At 36.6% G+C, this 20,542-nt stretch overlaps 1 protein-coding gene across 4 annotated transcripts in view; it reads left to right on the top strand.

The window, feature by feature from the left end:
- The window catches only part of SLCO5A1 (solute carrier organic anion transporter family member 5A1), a 395,111-nt gene that overhangs the window by 357,738 nt on the left and 16,831 nt on the right, over positions 1-20,542 (top strand). For all 4 annotated transcript variants that reach the window (XM_072604807.1, XM_072604803.1, XM_072604804.1 and 1 more), the window contains one exon: positions 4,155-4,353. In XM_072604807.1, coding sequence (XP_072460908.1) covers positions 4,155-4,353 — 199 coding nt within the window. The remainder of the gene's footprint in view (positions 1-4,154; positions 4,354-20,542) is intronic.

Genomic DNA, 20,542 nt, shown 5'->3' with positions numbered 1-20,542 from the left:
TAGTGCCTTATGTTGTCACTAAGTTTTTGAAAGCTACCAATGAAGTGCAACCTCTGTTAGGTCCCACCATGATGGAAAAGTTTTGAGTAATGCCCTCCCAATGGAATCCTCCTTTCTGAGGACCAGTAGAGTGAGGCCCATGTCCAGTAGACTGAGAGGGCACTTGGTGATAAATTCATTGACTGTGGCTACCCAAGAAACAAAGAAAAAGACAAAATTATCCCTAGACTTGGAAAGCTCCCTTTTGCTTGAACAGTGGTTGTAGTAGTAGTGTTGGAAAATGGAGTAGAAGGTTTTTTTTTTATCATTTATAACCTTAACTTTTAATTGTTGGCATGCTAAATGTGAGATCTTTGTCCAGTGACACATGAATTGTATCAGACATTGTCCTAAACAAAACCAGAAGACGGAAGTTGTATTTTGATGAAGGGTGACCCACAGACTCTTTTTGGAGAAGCAAATAAAGAAGTTGATAATTGGCTGTATTCTGTATTCCCCAATATAATTTCCTGGGATATTTGCTCATCTCATTTTTGAGTACTCGTTATAATTATTTGCAGAAAGACCATTGCAAAAATAGTTGCATCTTCTATACCAACAATAGTTTCAAAGGATGAAGAGATAGAGAAATTCTATGAAGAACTGAATATGATCCTCTAAATGAACAGATGCTGTGGTACTACGTGACTTCAGTACAAAGCTGGGAATTGTGTGTGTTCATCCTTCGTTGCCGAAGAAGACCATGCCCTCAGAGAAATGATGACATGACTTGCACTTGACTTTGTTTTGAGTGAGGAAGGGCTGTGCAGGTCACCAGCCTCACTTCTCCTCCAGAGACTCTGAATCCAGTGACTAGATATTCATCAGGATGACCGGAGATGAACCAGGATGAGGCATTTTGGGATTAAGTGACTTGCCCAAGGTCACACAGCTAGTGAGTGTCAAGTGTCTTAGGTGAGATTTGAACTCAGGTCCTCCTGTCTCCCGCACTGGTGCTCTATCCACTGTACCACCTAGCTGACCCAACAAAGTTGGGAATAAGTAAGGATAGGGAGAAGTTTGCTGGAAAATATAGAGTTATAATAAGGAATAAAAGATGCCAAAGATTAGACTACGCAGAGACCTCCTATTTAATATATCATGAGTACTTTGTTTAAAAAATATTTTATTGAAATCATTTGTCTTTGTATTACAGTCCTTTCAACTGCAAACTAGATTAAGCTATCTCTTATGATGAATAAAATAATTAAACAGAAAAATCCCTTACATTTACAGCATCCTACAATCCAAATAATATGTTGTTCAAGTACTCCCCTACCTCCCCATTGTGAGGGGCTTAGAAGTATGTTACATTACCTCAGCTTTAGGATCTTTCCTGTGTTTTCCATTCTATTGTCGAGCTTGATTTCTTTAGACAATCTTTTCCTTTAATTTGTTGGCATCATTATATGCTGTTCTTTTAGTTCTGCTTATTTTGATCGGCAACATTGTATTTAGATCTTGCCATATTTCCCTGAATTTTTTACATTCATAATTTATTATCATACAATAATATCTGGTTACTTTCACACACCACAATGTAAAAGTCATTTACTAATCATTTTGTTTCCCATTCTTTATTACCATGAAGTGCAGAAGTGCAGCTATGAATAGTTTGATATATATTGAGCCTCTGTGTTTGTCTTTTGACTTTTTTGTTTTCAATTCAATTTTATTTTCAGTTGTGAATTCTCTTATTTTGCCTTCTTGCCTTCTTTTGAGAAAAGAAAAACAAAGCTCAACAATACATACACATATGTATGTATGTACAGTTTTATATATATACATATATATACACACTTATATATATACACATATATATGTGTATGTACACATATATATGTGTATATATATATACATATGTATATATATAGATTCTCACATTAACTATGTCTCCCCTTCTGTGCTATACCAAAAAAGGAAAGATAAGAAAACGCTTCAATCTGTGCTCTGAATCTATCAGCTTTCTATGTGGAGATAGTAGCTCATTTCATCACAAGTCCTTTGGCGTTGTGGTTGGTCATTGTGTTGGTCAGAATTCCTAAGTCTTTCAAAGTTGATTATCTTTATAATATTGTTGTAATTGTATAAATTGTTCTTCAGGTACTGCTTTTTTCACTTTGTATCAATTCATACAAGTATTTCCAGGTTTTTTTTTTTCTTTTTAAAAGTAGCACCATCATTTAATATCTTTGACTTCTTTGGAATATATGCCCAGTGGGGGCTTGCTGAGTCAAAAGGTATTTAGTCACTTTTCTTGACTAATTCCAAAGGGAAATGCAGAATGGCTGGAACACGTCATTGCTATGCCAACATTGTCTGCTCCCACTGGCTTTAGCTCCATTGTATCCCAATTTTATTCCAGGTGCACATTGTCATTATAATCTCTTTCCTTCTTCCCCTCCCCCCAGTAGACATGTCTTTGAAGGGAGAGGAATAAAGAGGTCTGGGACTGAATGGCATAGTGACTCCAAATGATATTGCTTATATATCTGTGATCTCTTCTATGGAACATGTTCATTTTCAAATAAGGGTAGGGGAATTTTAGAGTATACAAGAGGAGGTAATGAATGCGAAGAAGGACAATCTGATCCACCAGAACTAATGAGAACAATACTCTTAGTTCAAAAAAAAATTCATGCTATCTTGAAATGAAAGCACTGGAGGCTTTGTGTGTGATGCTGTTGACGCCACGTTCCACAACTTTTGAAAAGATTTGCCTTCCAAAGATCTCTAAGCACTTATAGGAACTAAGTCTCCTGGTACCACTCCTACAAAAGGATTAACATCCTCCCTTTTTCTCCGGAGGCTTCAGAGATACTCTCAGACCTCAGGAGGGTTCCACAGTATAGAAAATGAAATAAGCTCAGCCAAGGTACTGGGACAGAGATGGGAAGAGAATCCACACTTCCTCACTAGCCATCTCATGCTATTTAACCACATCTCTAGAGTTCACCTCTCTTTTTAAAGAATGTAATATTCCTTGCATGTTTAGCAACTGGAGGTAATGTCTAGAAGCCCTAGAAAGGAGATCAAGTACCCTAGGGAAAGGGACTGTGTTTTATTTAAACTCTTGCAATACTTTGCATACTGTATATTTTTGATAAATGCTTATTGAATGTATGAATCCAAGGCTAGAATAAAGCCTTTAATCCTACAGTTTGAGGTAAAAGGCAAAGCCCTTAGAGAATTAGTTGAACACATTGGTGTATTCGATTTCATGTGAAGGAGAAATAACTTATGTCTTCAGATCCTACTTTGGGGTGTAGGGATTGAATCGTGGGAGGCACTGGGACAGGATGCCCCTGACAGAGAACCTCTCCAGCTGCATGGTTTTGGTCAATCAAATAGTGCTGTGACTGCGAATGACTGTAATGAAGACTGTACTTTAATTCAAGCAGATGTTATTAGCTTTATAATAGAAATATAAACAGGTTCTTAATAAATTTTCTAATGTATTTTGCCCCCGATCTTGTCCATTATTTACTGAAAGCTTTTCTGTAGCTAAAGAAAACCTGGGACTACTTTGCTCTTAGGATTTCTGCTCCCTCATCAATACAAAGGTTATATAATCGGTAGTCCTGCCAGTGTTCTTCTATGAGAAGGTTGTTTTTGTTCTTAGTCATTTATACTATTCCTAGGCTCTTGGTATTTAAATCAAATGATTTTATCACAGGTTTATCTTCAGGTTCAGTCTTGAAGCACAGTATACTTTGAAGGAGAGGCAGAGGACCCTCACATGGCCCATCCCACATGCATCGCCCTGGGCTCAGTGATAAATGATATTAATGTAACAGGACTCTCCTATTAAAGCGTGCAGATTCAGGTTTCTGAGGGCAGGAAAATATCCTCTCTAATTTTTTTTCTAGACCCTAATACAGTGCACACAGTATTTTTCTAGAATAGAAATAGAACCTAATACAGTAGGCACTTAGTGATTGTTGCTTAAATGAATCCAAGATTCTGTTACATATACCAGGGAGTTTGTTGATTATGAATATTCTATTGATTATTTGCCATATTACAAAAACTTATAAATATAGAATTAATTAAAAAGGCTAATGTAAGTATTTGTTCATTTTGACTTAATCTTCTGCTTCCTTTCTTTTTCCTAGGTGTGATAATTGTGCCCAGTGCTGGTGTTGGTATTGTCCTAGGAGGTTACATTATAAAAAAGTTGAAACTTGGTGCCAGAGAATCTGCAAAACTAGCAATGATCTGCAGTGGTGTGTCTTTATTGTGTTTTTCGACACTCTTCATTGTTGGATGTGAAAGTATTAACCTGGGTGGCATAAATATTCCATATACAACAGGGTAAGTATCTCTGAGTGATTGAACTGTAAAGATTATTGAAATCATGGCAAACCCTCTTGTGTATTTAGCTGTCTCATAGAGTCCTCGAAGGCTGTGTGCCTTTCTCATTGTTCTCAGGTGAATGTTTTATCAAGGGCAGTGATCACGCCTTCTTACTCCTTTCACATCTTTTTCCCGCAAAGTGCTTTCTACAGTACTTTTCCCCCAGATGATTTCTGCTGATGGTGAATGAATAAAATTATTAACAGTTCTCATTTATGTAGCACTTGACAGCTCACAAAGCATTATCCTCAACAATCATTTCTTGAGACAAATTGTAAAAGTATGACTATCTTTTTCAAATCCAATTTACACATGAGACATCACTCTGTGATGTCATTGATCCAGGTTGAAAGACAAAACTAAAGACAAACAACAATGCTTTTGAAAAGTGAAAACAGAAATCAGGTTGACCAGAGTCTTTGAGATAGTAAATGTTAGAGGCAGTGCTTGAATCCCAGCTTTCCAGACCTAAGTATAGGACTCTCTGGACAAATAGAAATGTTTCTTTTCAGAACTCATAAAAATGCAAACATTCCATCACTCCGGCACATCAGAGGTGTTTCAGTATGCATTCATTACGTAGGATGTCAGTGTTTGTTTTTAAACGTAAGGTTTCAGTTTATGAAGAAAATGCTTAGTTATTTTATGATTTTTTTACTTCATAGTTGAGATCCAAGTTGCGACAGATTCTATTTGAAACTGGAGTTGTGAAAGCTTCTATCTCATCAAGGCAATTTAGAATGATGGGGAAATGATATTGATCAAGTCATAAAACTATGTTATGTTATTAATATTATTTTGCCCTGAATATTATTTTTCACATGGGGAAATTTATTTTTCTTAATGCTTTGCAAACAAGTCATATCTGAGTTGTTCTTTGCTAGGTTCTAGTATTGGACATGCTTTTTATGATGAAAGGTATCATTAAATGTGACATAAAAGGATTATTGTCATAACTTTTCCTTGAATAAAACACATAACGAAGATAACTTATTGTAGTGGATAGAATTTGAACTTGATATTGGGAAGACAGGTTAAAATCCTGCCTCTGGTATTCAGTAGTCGTGTAACCAAGGACAATTAGTCAATAGATAATTATTGAGAACCTACTCTGTGCCAGACACTGTGCTAAACACTAGGGATACAAAAAGAGTCAAAAGACCACCCCTTCCTTCAAGGAGCTCACAATCTAATGGGAGATAATTCTGTTAATTTCTCTGAGCCACCATTTTCTTACTCTATAAAAGAGGAGGTTGTAGTAAATGGCCTGCAATGTTCTTTCCAGCTTTCAGGTTATGATCCTATTCTGTTTATTTGGGCTTATCTAGGCAGAATGTACAATAAAATGCTTTCTAGAGAGATGATCTGGAAAGTAAATACTATATGCTTTCTACAACCCTAGAGTGTTGGTTATTTTGGATACACTTCTATTTGGATAAAATTCAAGCAATATCAAGTACGTTGGAGAGACTGTCTAAAACTCATCAGATATGAGATAAAAATCATTTACTTGATGTGGATTTCCCAGAGAAGTAATTTTCTAAAGCTCAGGAACAGGACAGCTCAAGCTGCTTTCATTTGAATAGTTTACCCATTTGGATGTGTTGGCAAAACAACTGAGGGAAACAAAGCCCTGAATGATGAGCCACTGATGAGATGTCTGTTTTCTGACTTTAAATACAGCTTTGATTTTCCTCTAGATGTAAATTGAGTATCATGTATGTATTGCCAAGTCACTTAGGTTGGGAAAAAAGAAACAAAATAAAAACGACCTATCATGGTTACAAATAAAAGACATAGTTTCTTCCTGTGCTGCTCTACGTGGTGAGCATCCGAGGTGGTTGGCAGTCAGATAAACTGTTGCTTATAGCAGACATTTCTGGCTAACATTCATGGAATACCCATAAATATGTGTGATCTTTTGAGTTAAACTGACTCAAAATCTTAAGAAATCTTATATGGAAAGTCAGATTTATTTCTGAAAAAAATGATTTATTTTAAAAATTCTTTTCTTTTAAAATTTTGAGTTTTAAATTTCTCCCTCCTCCACCCTTTCCCCACCTGCTGAGAAGGCAAGCAACATGTCAATGATACATATTAAATGATGTAAAACCTAATTATATATCAGCCATATAAAAAATAAAAATAAATTGTACTTTAATGTGCACGCAGAGTTTGTCAGTTCTCTCTCTGGAGGTGGATAGTATTTTTTCCTCTTGAGTCCTTTGGGGCTGCCTTGGATCATTGTATTGATCACAGTATTGATCACGAGTTTTTCATAGTTGATCATCATTACCACATTGCTGTTACTGTGAATGAAGATCTCTCAGTTCTTCTCAGTTCATTTTGCATCAGTTCATATAATTTTTGCCCTGTTTTTCAAAACCATTCCCCTCATCAGTCATTTCTTGTAGCACAGTAGCACTGCATAAAATCATATGCCACAACTTGTTCAGCCATTCTCCAGTTGAGGAGCATTCCCTTGATTTCCAATTCTTTGCCTCCACAAAAATGTTACTATTAATATTTTTGTACTTTGATCTCTTTGGGATATGGACCTAGTAGTAGGGGTCTTGTTGAATCAAAGGGATGCACAGGAATTTGTGTATGTGCGTGTGTGTTTGTTTTAGTAGCAGAGACTTTATTTATAGAAACAGTGATAACAGCTTAGCTCAGGTGAGTTATTTTTTAAAATGAATCTTCATTCCAGATTGACAGAAATTGTGCTAAGCCACACATTCAACTGGACCTGTTTGAGCATAGTTCCAAATTGTACTCCAGAATGGTTCGACCAGTTCACTACTCCACCCACACTTCATTAGTGTACCTGTCTTCCCACATGCCCTCTAGCAGTTGTCATTTCTGATAGGTGTGAGTTGTTTAAATATGTATTTATCTAATCTGTAATGACTTAGAGCATTTTTTTCTTGTGACTATAAATAGCTTTAATTTCTTCTTCTAAACATTGCCTGTTCATATCCTTTAATCATTTATCAATTGGGGAATGACTCTTATTTTTATAAATTTGGCTAAGTTCTATACTCAGTATATATTTGAGAAATGAGGTTTTTATAGAGAAACTTGCTGTATAATATTTTGTTATTACTTTATTGTCTATGGTACCTTTTAACAGAAAATATGGTTTCCCTGATTATTTCTTTTAATTAGGTCTATTTTTACTCGTTTTGTCTAAGATCCTGATAGCTACCCCTGCCTTTTTTTATGTCAGCTGAAGCATATTAGGTTCTATTCCTTCTGTGTATGTCTTTCTGTTTCAAATGTGTCTCTTGTAAAGAACATTGTTGGATTTTGCTACCCACTTCTGTTTTATGGGTGAGCTCATTTTATTCACATTCGCTGTTATGATTTATAACTGTGTATTTCTCTCCATCTCATGTCCTCTGTTTATTCTTATCTCTCTTTTTATACTTAAAAGTTTCTTTTGATTCAGCCACTGCCTGCCTTAATCCTCCCTTCTTTTTATCATATCCTCCTTCCTTTTATCCCTTTCCCCTCCTATTTCCTTATTCAGTTAGATAGGTTTCTGTATACAGCTGGATATATATATATATTTATATATATTCTTCCCTCTTTAAACCAATATATATTTACACAGACACACACACACACACACACACACACACACTCTTTAAACCAGTTTGGGTGAGAGTGGGGTTCAAGTAGAGCAATATAGACTGTTCCCAGCCTGACCCAGCACTTACATAGGGGCAACAGTCAAAAGGAATCATAGAAAGTGCTTGTAGAAGGAGGGCTGAGCTTTGGCAGAAAAGAGAAAATTCAAGGATAGCTACTGGGCCATCTCAGAGATGATGTGAGACAAGGGCTGTGGTGATACATAACTTTTTAAGAACCAAGGAATGTTCCAGGTAAGGATTTGATCTTTCCACAAGTTCTGTTTAGATATAGCTATCCAGTAAGAGATACTGCAATGCAATATACTCTATTTATTTCTCTTGCCTAACTACTTCCTGTATCCTGACTTTTGCCTTGTGCAAAAAAAAGGCCAGGGGTTAGTTATTATTTTTGTTTACGTGACCCCATTTGGGATTTTCTTGGCAGAGATACTGGAGTGATTTGCCATTTTCTTCTCCAAGGCAAATAGGGTTAAGTGATTTGCCCAGGGTCACACAGCTAGTGTGTGTCTGAGGCTGGATTTGAACTCAGGAAGATGAATCTTCTTGATTCCAGGCCTGGCACTCTATCCATTGCACCATCCAGCTGTTCTAGGGGTTAGTTAGAGGTGGACATAAGTTAAAATTAGAGCAGAGTCACAGTTCTGCCTGGATGTTAGGAATTTTCCTAACTTGGGGCTCTGAGCTATCATGATCATACTACTAACATTTGGTTTGATGTAAACTCCATATAAAACCACAGAGGAGGGGACCACATGAACCAGAGGGCCTATATTGCCCCCAGGGTACAAAGTAAGGTGATTATATGTAGCAGCATGTGGTTGATTAAATCTTTCCAGAGAAAGGAGAGTAGAAAGGAAGGAACCTGACTAGAGAAAAGTTTATGCCCTAAACTGCTCCCTAGGGAAGAGACTGGAAAGGTTTCAGAACATTCAGTTCTGTCCCTATCTAGCAGGGAAGATGGAGCAGAAAGGGTAGCTTTGGGTACCTGAAGCCCGTATTATACTCTACAGCTATACCCACTGGATGCTTTTACACTGAAAAGACACACATGGAATCACACACATAAGCACACACAGAAACAAATACTGCATTGAATTCATTTTTGTTTAAAAGCTTTGCTTCTACCTCATGAGAATGGTTATTTTCTATTTAAACAATTTAGTGGCAACACTGACCTCTCTCTGCTAGATCAATGCCTTTATCAGAAAAGAGTTCATCCTTTTTCTCTTTGCCCTTTCAGGCCTTAAGTTCGAAACTTAACAGGATAGACAAAGACGTCATCTCTGCTGAAACGGGTGGTTTGCTTGCAGGCACCTTTGCCACTGGTATTACAATCAGAAGTCTGACATGTCATTTAGACCAGAAATAAATGGAATGTTTACAGTTTTCTGGAACAGAAAAATCAACCAGCATATTTGATTGAAACAGTTCTGTTTGCTGTGTATTTTACTCAGAAATCTGAATTATTTTCAATTTTATTTAACCTAATTTTGTATGTGTCTTAAAGATCTTAACCAGAACCAACCCCACATTGCTCCCTAGTGCATGTCTGTGTTACATACAGGCTGTTAGGTGGCATAATAGGGGTAGCAAGGTAGCACAGTGGATAAGGTGCTGGGCTTGGAGTAAGAAAGATTCTTCTTCCTGACTTCAGATCTGGCCTCAGACACTTACTAGCAGTGTGATCACGGGCAAGTCATTTAACCTTATTTCCCTCAGTTTTCTCATCTGTAAAATGAGCTGGAGAAGGAAATGGCAAAACACTCCAGTATCTTTGCTAAGAAAACCCGAAACTGGGTCACAGAGAATCAGACAAAACTGAAAAATAACCGAGCAGCAACAAAAGGAGGTGGCATAGTAGACGTAGGCATAGATGGTTTCATCTAGAGTTAGGAAGGTCTGAGTTCAGACTAGCTGTTTGGCCCTAGACAAATCACTATGGACCTCAGTTTCTTTATCTGTAAAATGGAATTTTGTAAAAGTAATATCACTTCTTTCCCAGGCTTGTTGTGAGGAAAAAAATGAGATATCTCTAAAGTGCCTTACAAATCTGAAAGTGCTAAGTAAATCACAATGCACTATTTTTGTTATAATATTTCAAGAGTAGAGATACCCTTAGTTAGATTTCCTCAAATTTTGGCCCAGGACTCCCAAAATAAAAATATTACATATTTCTATAATAATCAAATTAAAAATGAGTCGTAAGTAATTAAGTAATATAAGTAACAAAAATTTATTATATTAAAAATAAATATTTCTATAATAATAAAACTTTTAATAGGTTTCAAAGAGCTAAGTTTTTTTGGAATAGAAATAGAACAAAACTGTGATCCCTAAACTATGAAGATAATAAAGCTTACCCCTAGTTGAAGTCTTACTTTATACTCCTGTATTTTTTTATGCAGATTTTAGGACTTATACTTTAGGTTTATTGAACAAGTTTCTCTAGTAGAATGTAATCTCTTTGAGGGCAGGGAGTATTTTTTATTTTTGACTCATAATAATAGCAAATAATAGCTAACATTTTTATAGTGCTTACTGTGTGCCAGGTACTGTGCTAAGTGCTTTACAATGATTATCGCATCTGATTCTCACAGCAACCCTGGGAGGTACATGCTGTGATTATTCCCATTTTAACGAAGAGGAGACTGAGGCAAAGAGGGGTTAAATGAGTTGTCCAGGATCATATAGCTCGTAAGTGCCTAAGGTCAGATTTGAACTTGGGTTTTCCTGATTCCAGGACCAGCATTCTATCTACTATGCCATGAGCATAGTGCCTTCTATTCAGTAAGTGTTTAATAAATGTTTGTTCAATTAAAATGAACTTTTAACATTGAAGAAGCTGCAATAAAGTACTTGTTTTACCTCTACACCCATTTGCTTAAAGAAGAGCATAGAGTTGAAGGAAATGGATAGTGAAGTGTCAGCCAAATGTGCAGCAGGGATTCTTAATCTGGAATCCATTGAACTTTCTTTTTTGGAGGCAGTGGTGTTAAGTTGCCCAGGGTCACACAGCTAGTAAATATCTGAGACTGGATTTGAACTCAGGTCCTTCTGACTCCAGGCCCAGCGGTCTATCCACTGAACCACCTAGCTGTTGCTTCATGGAACTTTTAAAACATTTTAAAAAATTGTATTTCAGTATAATTGGTTACCTTTGCAATTCTATATATTTTATTTTATACGTTTAAAAGCATTATTCTGAGAAAAGGTCAGGAAGTTTCCCTAGATTGACAAAAGGATCCAGGAAACAATCAAAAAACAAACGAACAAAAACAAACATCCAAACATCCCAGGCCATTTTTTGAATGGTTACACAAACACCCTAGAGTTCATCTCTTTTCACATTGAAACCCAACAACCTGTGCAGGTACTTGGTCACTGCTGGAATTGAAACAATTGTTTTTGTATTTCTTGATGTCCAGGATGTTAGAGTTCATAGTCAGTGGATGTAGATAGAAGGTGAATCAAACTTCCTAATTAAAACTACAGGGGAAACTCTAGGTGCTGAGAATATAATTACTTGAGTTGGAAATGAGTCAGTATATCAGCTGGAGCCTGGATAATGAAAAATCATCAGAAGCTAAAGTCTGAATCCTCCAAGTGTCTTAGATGGTAATGACTCTAAAATCACAAAAGGATACCAGTTCCATATTGGTGCCAAAGAAATAAGTCTGATTATTGAATTGTCTGAAGTCCTTTCCCCAAAACTTTGTTACCTTACCTCAGCACTGGTTTTTGGTTATGAAGTGTGGTTAACTATCATTTTCTTTGTAATGCTGCCATAGATACTCTGTTGGAGGCCACCTTGCTTCTCACTAAGAAAGAGAAATGGAGTTGGCTTAAATATACTTAAGTTTTAATATCTTTTCTCCTAAATACTTGCTTAAGAAACTTTTTTTTGTTTTGCAAGGCATAAAAACAGAATGTTGACATTATTAGATAATTATATTGTGGTAGGGAAAACTGGATTTATATTCCATAGATTTGGTAAGTGAGGAAACAGTATATCTTCCCTGTCTCTGCCTGCCTGCCTGCCTGCCTGCCTGTCCATCTGTCTGTCTCTCTGTCTTTCTGTCTGTCTCTATTTCTTTCCCTATGTCACTGTCTCTCTGTCTCTCCCTTTTTCCCTTGATGACAAAGAATGAACTTTATTTTACTAAGATCTTAGTGCTAGAAGAGATCTCATTGATTCAATTTGACTCTCTTTTTAAAGATGAAGTAATAATGTAGTGGCAGAATCTAAAATAGACTCCTGATATTTAATTGCCCATTCTGTTACATTGCACTGACTCTTTGCAGCTAGGGCAATATAGCTTCTGTAATCCTGTGTACTAGTCTTCCCAGCTGGACCTTTCTGATCTCCTTTAAATCCACCCAGTTTAAGGCATTCTACTAGTTAGGAAAACCTGGGTTTGAATTTGGCCTCAAACGTTTACTAGCTGTGTAAAACCCTGGGCAAGTCACTTAACTCTCTTTGCTTTGAAGTATCTGAACTAACAACCCTCTATCAATGGGCTGCTTTTTTCATCTGCTCAAATTAAGCTGATATGATACAAACATTCAATAGCTTGCACATGATGTTTCATTTTAAGGCAAATCTATATAGTGACAAAAGAAAACCTTATTTTTTTTTTGGTGTTGGAGTTGTTAACATATGTTTTAGTATTATCTGTGCTATCTAGTCATATTTTTGGATTAAATTAACTAGCTATATATTTAATTACCTATAGCAATTGCCAGATATGTTTGGAAATAAAAACAAAAGCCCTTTTTATTCATGAGGAAAATTAGTTTTATAATGTAGTCAGGATTATGGAAGGTCTCAAGATCATACCATAAAGGAACTGGGAATATTTAGCCTGGCAAAAAAGGGAAGGAAATATGGCAGTTCAAATGTTTTAAAAGTTATTATGGGAAAGGATTAGTTTTTGTTCTGCTTAGTCCTAGAGAATAAAATTAGGAGTAATTAGATAGAAATAACAGAGTCTTATTTAAGCTTGATAGAAGAAAATTTTTTTCTAACAATTGGCGCTATCCCAAAGTGGAATGGGCTATCATTGCCCACCATGGTTGATCTCCTTTATAGATGAGTATGTGTATCCTTTCAGTACTTGAACATAGCTCTCCTAGTATATTTCCCTCTACCACCCCAGTCTTCTTTTCTTCAAGCTAAACAAGTCCATTTCTTTTAACTAATATTTTCATGGTATGTTCTCCAAGTGAAAGCAATGTATGTTGGAGAGGGGATTTTTGCTTAGTTAACAGTTGGATCAGATGACCTTCTACTAAGGTCCTTCCAACTTGGAGATTCTGTGAAAGCCAAACATAGTAGATGCTCCAGAAATGGATGTTGAATTGAATTCCATTTTATTTCCAGAGTTCCAAGAGAGGCATGAGGTTTGAGTCATCTCCTGTTCTACTTGACACCTTTCCTGGGCATTAAAATGATTTAACTATGGCCTCATCATACAGTTGCGTCAAAGTTAAGAAACTATGTGTCCCTTCTATAAAGACAGATCCAAGTCAGACCTAAAGATAACAATCTAATCTTATGTAGTCAGCTTTGTTTAAGAACAAAAGCAGAAAATGCTGATGCGTCTCATTGCAGTATCTTGTTGGCTAGGCAAATTGCAGACTTTTTTTTTTTTCTTTCTGAGCTTCACTGACTGAAAAGGGAAAGACCACTTGATTTATCTGTAGCTTTAGGGTTAGTTAAATGTTTTGAATTCCATGAAAGAAATGTGAAAGCTTTTCCTCCTCAAACTCAGTTGAAAGCTTGTGATTTTAATTAAGTCCCTTGTAGTGTTAAGCAGATATGTATCAGGAATCCAGATGTTGTGGAGGATTCAAGCTTCTAGTAAGTTAATAACATGGTTCACAATATTCCTACTGTAATTGGAAGTGTGTAAAATTTCGAGGTCCTTATTTTTCAGTGTGAACAAGATTTTCTCAGATGTTTTTAACTATTTTCATAAAACCATTTGAAATCCATGTTAAAGCCCATATTTAAATTTTGCTCATGTTTTATAAGGAATATATAATTTGGGGTTTGCAACACAGATGACTAATCAATATCCTAAGTATTAAATATTCTGAGACTGCTAATTGAAGTACTAATGTATATAAATTTCAAATCTTTGCTGGCTTAGTACTTGCCAGTCAGAAAATCAATGGGAGGGGGAATGGCTTACTTTTAAAAACTGGAAAATGACCACCTTCATTTTGTGGAGAAAATAAGGATAGAACTTTTAAACTCAGCACAACTTTGTACTGCTATTTCTGTGTGTTATTTTCCTCTGTGTGCAGAGGAAGGGAAATAAACTATAATATTAGAAGAGGCAAATGAAGACCTTCCCTATGATTAATAGGAAATAGCAATAGAAAAAGATATTCATTCATAGTAGAGAAAGCAAAATTCCTGGTTAGTGAAAAAAGCTGGATGGGACAAGTCTTTGATTACGAATTTCCCTTTTATAGTGGTGGGAAAGTATTTTGAAAAGAGTACTGGGTTCGGATTTGTATGTACAAAACGTCTCACTCCAGTGGCTTGCTGCCTGAGCTAGCGTTATTCCATCCATCAGTCAATTGGTAATTATTAAGCAGATATTATGTGTTAGACACTGTGATAAGAGGTGAAGATGTGATATAGGAAATAACTGACCAAAGGAAAGGTGTTGGAATTAAAATGGATTTGGAAAGGCTTCCTGTAGAATATGAGATTTTAGCTGATACTTAAAGGTGGCCAAGGAAGTCAGTAGGTGGAGTTGAGGGGAGAGAGCATTCTAGACACAGGGGAAAGCCAGAGAAAATGCCCAGAGATGGAGTGTCATGTTCATGCAACAGCTCCAAGGCTGATGCTATTTGATCAAAGAATATTTTGTGTGTGTGGATTGGGGATGGGGGGTGGGGAGTAACCACAAGGTTGGAAGGATAGGCAAAGGGTAGATTATAGAGGGCTTGGAGTGACAGAACATTTTGTATTTGATTTGGTAGGGGATAGGCAGCCACTGGAATTTGTTGAGTGTGTGTGTATGTGTGAGGGGTCAGAAGTGCGCTTTCTAGAACTTAAGAAGAGACCTGAACTCCTAAAAACAAACCATGGGGTTTGCTAATACTCCACAAACCATCCATGCTCATATATATAAAAAGGATGGGGTGCCAGTCAGCTTTGATGGCTACCTAATTTTTCAGCATTCTGTTCTGGTCTTTGAGAGGGAAAGCAGCCTTGAGGTAAATTCTAGTAAAAACTAGCCTTGTCCAGACATATAGGTTGGCTTCAGGTGACAGTAACAGTGTGTGAAGGTAGCATTATCCTAATAAGCAGGACAAAGGGAACTGTGATCTTTTGCAAATGCACAAAACTAAGGTAAGCAGACCACAGGCAACTTTTGAATACAGTAGTCATGAATAAGCCAGAGAAGAATGCACACTAGGCTTGGTACAATTTCTTTGGTCTTAGAGGATGCCACTTATCTGCATATCAGTTCTTCTACCTGTTTTTGTCTACCTGTTCTTCCCCTCACTGCCCTACTCTACTATCCTTGGGAAGGGACTAAGGATGGCTTTTTTATTTCATTATCTGCGTAAGATGCAGGTTCTTATCATTTCATGCCGTTTCCAATAGCCCGCTGGTTGGGGTTGGTCACCCTGGCTCGAGTCTCTTCCTACTCCAGTCCATCTATCAGTCAGCTGTCAGATTCCTCTCTGATCATGTCACCTCCTCCATCTCCCTTCCCCCTGCCCCCACTCAGTCAACTCTAGTTGCTTCCTATCACCGCCAACATCAAATACAAAATCCTGTTTGACTTTAAAGACCTTCAGACCTCTTCCTACTTTCCAGTCTTATTTCATTTACTTTCTTTCATGTACCCTGTGGTCCAGGGACACTGATCTCTATATTGTTCCTCTCATAGGATATTCTTATGTCCTGATTCTGTGCATCTCACTGGCCATTCCCCATGTCCCTCTCCCTCCTTTTATCCTTGGCTTCCTCCAAATCTCAGCTAAAATCCCATTTTATGTCTGAAGCCTTTCCCATCCCCCACAATCCTAGTGCCTTCCCTTGGAGATTATCTCCAGCACACACACAGATACATAAATGTATACATACACAGATATACATAATGCATGGTTATTTGCTCATTGTCTCTGGCATTAGACTATGAGTTGTTTGAGAGCAAAGATTTAAGAAAAATTTTTTCTTTGTATCCCCAGGACTTAGCATAGTGCCTGGTACTTAGAAGGTGCTTAATAAATGCTTGTTGAATGTGTACCTCCTAATGGAATAGTGTTCCACCCTACAGGAATCCTCCTTGAGGGAAGAGACTTGTTTTCCTTTTTTTACTTTGTATCCTCTATGCCTCGTATAGTGCTTGGTACAGAGTTGGTGCTTAAGAGATGCTTACTAAATTAAATTGAGTTGGTTGGGTGGCATCATCCCCTGTGTGCCTTGAGCCAGTTGTCTGTCCTCTCTAGGTCTCAAATTTTCTCATGTGTGTAACAAAGAGGTTTCACTAGATTGTCTCTGATATCCCTTCTGCTCCAGAACCTATGACCTGAAGGTTGACATTTTATAATTGAATGGCTTTTTGACTCCAAGTCAAAAATTTAGACTGAGCTAGACGATAACATTCTAATCAGAATCTTTGTATAAGATTAATGCTACAATGCATTTAGCCAGGAGTTGGATTAATTAGATGACCCTTACTGCTGTCAAATTCTACTCTACAATACTCTGTTTTTACCATTCTGGTTAGGGATTAGTGGGAAAGGTATGGATTAATGAGAAGTGAGATAAAATTAAAGTTTTCAGGATTAGAAATTAAGTTAGCATTTCTGTAATGCTTTAAGCCTCACAATATGCTTCACCTATGTTACATCATTTGATCCTCAACAACAGCTCCCAAAATTAGGTGCTATGATTATCCTCATTTTACAGAGGAGGAAACTGAGGCTGAGAAAAGTTAAGTGATTTTTCCTGTGGTCACAGCCTGATTAGAGTCCAAGGCATTATTCAAACTCAGGTCTTCCTTCATTCCTCTCTCCATCCACTGGATGCTTAGTAGCTTTGTTATGGGATTTGGGATTTGGGGTCTGGCTGGTTCTGACTTTACTACTAACAGTGTGTGATGTTAATCACTTAATCTCTGAGTTTTAGTTTCTTTGCTTATAAGAGTGTTGGACTTTATAATTTCTACAAGGTCCTTTTTATTCTAATGCTCTATAAATCTATGAAATTGGAAGTAATTCTTTGAGAAGCTTTATTTTATACTTCATATTACATTATTTTATTATTTATAGTTACCTGATTTTAGTCCTTAATATTATTTTACAATTTAAGTTTGCCTCATTTAATGAAGTCCTATTTTAAAAAAAAGTGTTGTAAATAAGGACTGGAAAATTTATGGCTGTCATCTGGATCTCAATTGAGATGCAGCACGTATTAAGTGAATGGAAGGCCTTCTTCAGAGGAATGAAGGTTTGGGGTCTGGGTCTAGGTCTGATCTCAGACACATAATGTCTTTTTCAACCTGGACAAGTAACTTAACCTATTAGTTTTTCAGATAACTCTCTAAAACTCTTATGTTATAGGAATATTTTTTTCCCACTTATTTTCTGCATTTAAAGTTCTTCAAAAACTAGCCTCATCCTACCTTTCCAGGCTCATGGTCCATTACTTTTCTTCCATCTACTTTCTGGGTTATCCACACTGTCCTCTTTTTTCTTCACATACAAAACACTTCATCTCCCCATCTTTGTACCAAGTTAAGAGGGCAGCTAGTGGAGAGATCCCTAGTCTTGAAGTCAGGAAGAGATCTGAGTTTAAATCTGGCCTCAGATGCCTATTAGCTGTATGACCCTGAGCAAGTCACTTAACATCTGTGTGCCTCAGTTTCCTCAGTTGTAAAATGGGACTCATAATAGTATCTATCTCCCAGGGTTGTTGTGAGGATCAAATAATTTAAAATTTGCAGTGCTTAGCACAGTATCTGTCATGCAGTAGGCTTACATTTCCTTCCTGTTAACCTTGGTAATTCTCACTAAGGACTTAGCAATAGCAAATTTATTTCATGACATTTGCCCTGTGGTTTGTGGGACAATATTATTTGTGAGTAGCAGGAACCTGCCATTTTGGGGAACTACATATTGAGCTAATATCATGTCACTTTCATTATGTCATCAGCTGGGTGAATATATGGCTCTGTTCTGTTCTCACTAAAAATACAATAAAACTGGAATGAGACAGCAATCTTTCATAGATCCCATTTTTATTATGTGACAGCCAACTATAAAGCATTGATTTATGAGAGTCCCTGCATACTTGCAAAACACACATACACATTCAATTCTTTCTCTGCAACTTGCAGATTTTCATGGCTTAAGGTAGGCTCTCATTTAAAGAAATCTACTTGGGGAAGGATAATTTGTCAAAAATTCTTTTATCAAATGACTATGTCTGTTGATTAGTGAAATGCCTATGTAATCTTTTTCCAAGTAGCACCATGGCTTTCTAGTAGATCTTACTGTATCACACACCTCAATAATACATTAAATTTAGGGTAGTGAATGGTATTTGGCTGTTCCTGTTTTCAGTTTAGAATGCAAGGGGAAAAAAAATCTATTGCACTGTGCTTTCTGGACCGAGAAACTTTCAAGTAAGTCACTGTTATCCTCAGGCATGACTTCTGTCAACTCTACTCAGAGATCAACCACAAAAGTTAATTCTCTTTTGGGGGTAGATTATATGCCCCTCTTGGACCTCTCTCCTTGCTTTGCCCTTCCCCCTGCCCAATTCTTTTTATCACAAGCCTCCTACTTTCCTTTTATTACTATTTATGTTTACTGTTTGGCTCTCCTACATTGATTTTTCTTAAGAGTGTTTCTTATTTTATAATTTCTTTGCATCAGACATCATGACCTCATCTTGTCCAGAGAGTCAAGCACATTCTGGGCTGGCCTAAAGCTGTGTTTTGCTTCCTGGGAACCAGAAGCCTTTTGTCTTTCTGGAATAAGTATATTATATGTTTGTTCACTGTTTCTCTTTCAGGTCTCCCCTCTTGCCTGGTTACCCATTTGGGTGGATAAACTAGAGGTGTTTAATAATTGCCTCAGAAATAAAAAATCGTAAACCATTTTGCAGAAGCATGAAATCATTGTAAAATAATTGTAAATCATAAATCAGAAAACTAAATCATTTTGCTGTATACATTCTAAATAGCAATGGACAATAAATATCTCTGGAAGCTGTTGAAATTTACCATTTTATAGGATGAAATTTTTTTTTAAATTTTTTTAATTATTGGATGAAACCTTTCATTGATTATTAGTTTTACTATCAGTTTTTAAAGTGCTTGTCAGGGAGAATGGACATACAGAAAAGAACTGCGTTAATAAAGTGGTAATAGAAAATAATTCATGTTGTTATATGGATCTGTGACAAGTTTTTCCACCCATGTAACCAAGGGAGATGAATTTAAATAATTATTCTTTCTTGCTTGGTTTAGAAGTTTTTCTTGGTCAGATTTTTTATTTCATTTTATTTTTTATTAAACTTGAAGGCCTCATTTCTCAAAATAGAAAATAAGCAAGAGCAGAAAAGCCCTTAGGAAAAAGGAATGTTTTGAGATTTCCAGTTTGATGCTTGATTTGCTTTCTTCTTTATTGTCAAATCACTTGACTAAAGACATGACCTTGCACTTAATTCCTCAATAAGTATTCTTTGAATAAATGAATGACTTTTCTGTAAATATAGCTTCTAACTAAGAGATGGTGGGTGAAGAATTAAAAAGAAGGAAAATAATTATCTGAGAAGAGATGTGCTGTCAGTAGAATACAAATATTAAACACCTATTAAGTGGAATCATGGTGCTGAGTGCTCAGCCTAGCACTTCATGTGATCCCCTTTGGAATCTGCCTAATTTGTTATTTTGCCAAATCCCCCATTCTCTCCTAGGAGCGATGCTTTGGGCTTAGGCATTCTTGAGAGACGGCAGACCTAGCTCACTGCTTTCTTTATTGAATCACTGAATAGCTATACCACTACGTTGTTTTTTGCAAAACCTTGTTTTTAGTTTTTTAAAAAAAATGGTAAGAGACTGAGACTTTGCAGAATTCTTCTTAAGCAATGAGAATAGTTATACAAAGATAATTCCAAACATAGAAATGAATCCCTACCTGCTGCACAGGGTGAGGGGATTATAAAGATAAACACGAAGATTTGTGAGGGGGATTTGTACTGTTTGTGACCTTTTCCTTTACATCGTGACAGTCTTTGTGTATTTTATTGTTACAGCTTATTTTGTGTTTCATCGGTTCACACAAATCTGCTCGCATTTTCTGAATTTCTTATATTTGTCATTCCTGTTGAGCTGCAATATTCCATTCCATTAATATGCTATGGATGATTTAGTCCTTCCCTGAACAAAGGCACCCACTTTGTTTTGAACTCTCTGGTCTCACAAAGAATGTTGTTATGAATACTCATGTTG

This window comes from Notamacropus eugenii, chromosome 4, assembly GCF_028372415.1.
Source record: "Notamacropus eugenii isolate mMacEug1 chromosome 4, mMacEug1.pri_v2, whole genome shotgun sequence".
In the NCBI taxonomy this organism is placed as follows: Eukaryota; Metazoa; Chordata; class Mammalia; order Diprotodontia; family Macropodidae; genus Notamacropus; species Notamacropus eugenii.
This window is presented reverse-complemented; position numbering and strand designations above follow the sequence as displayed.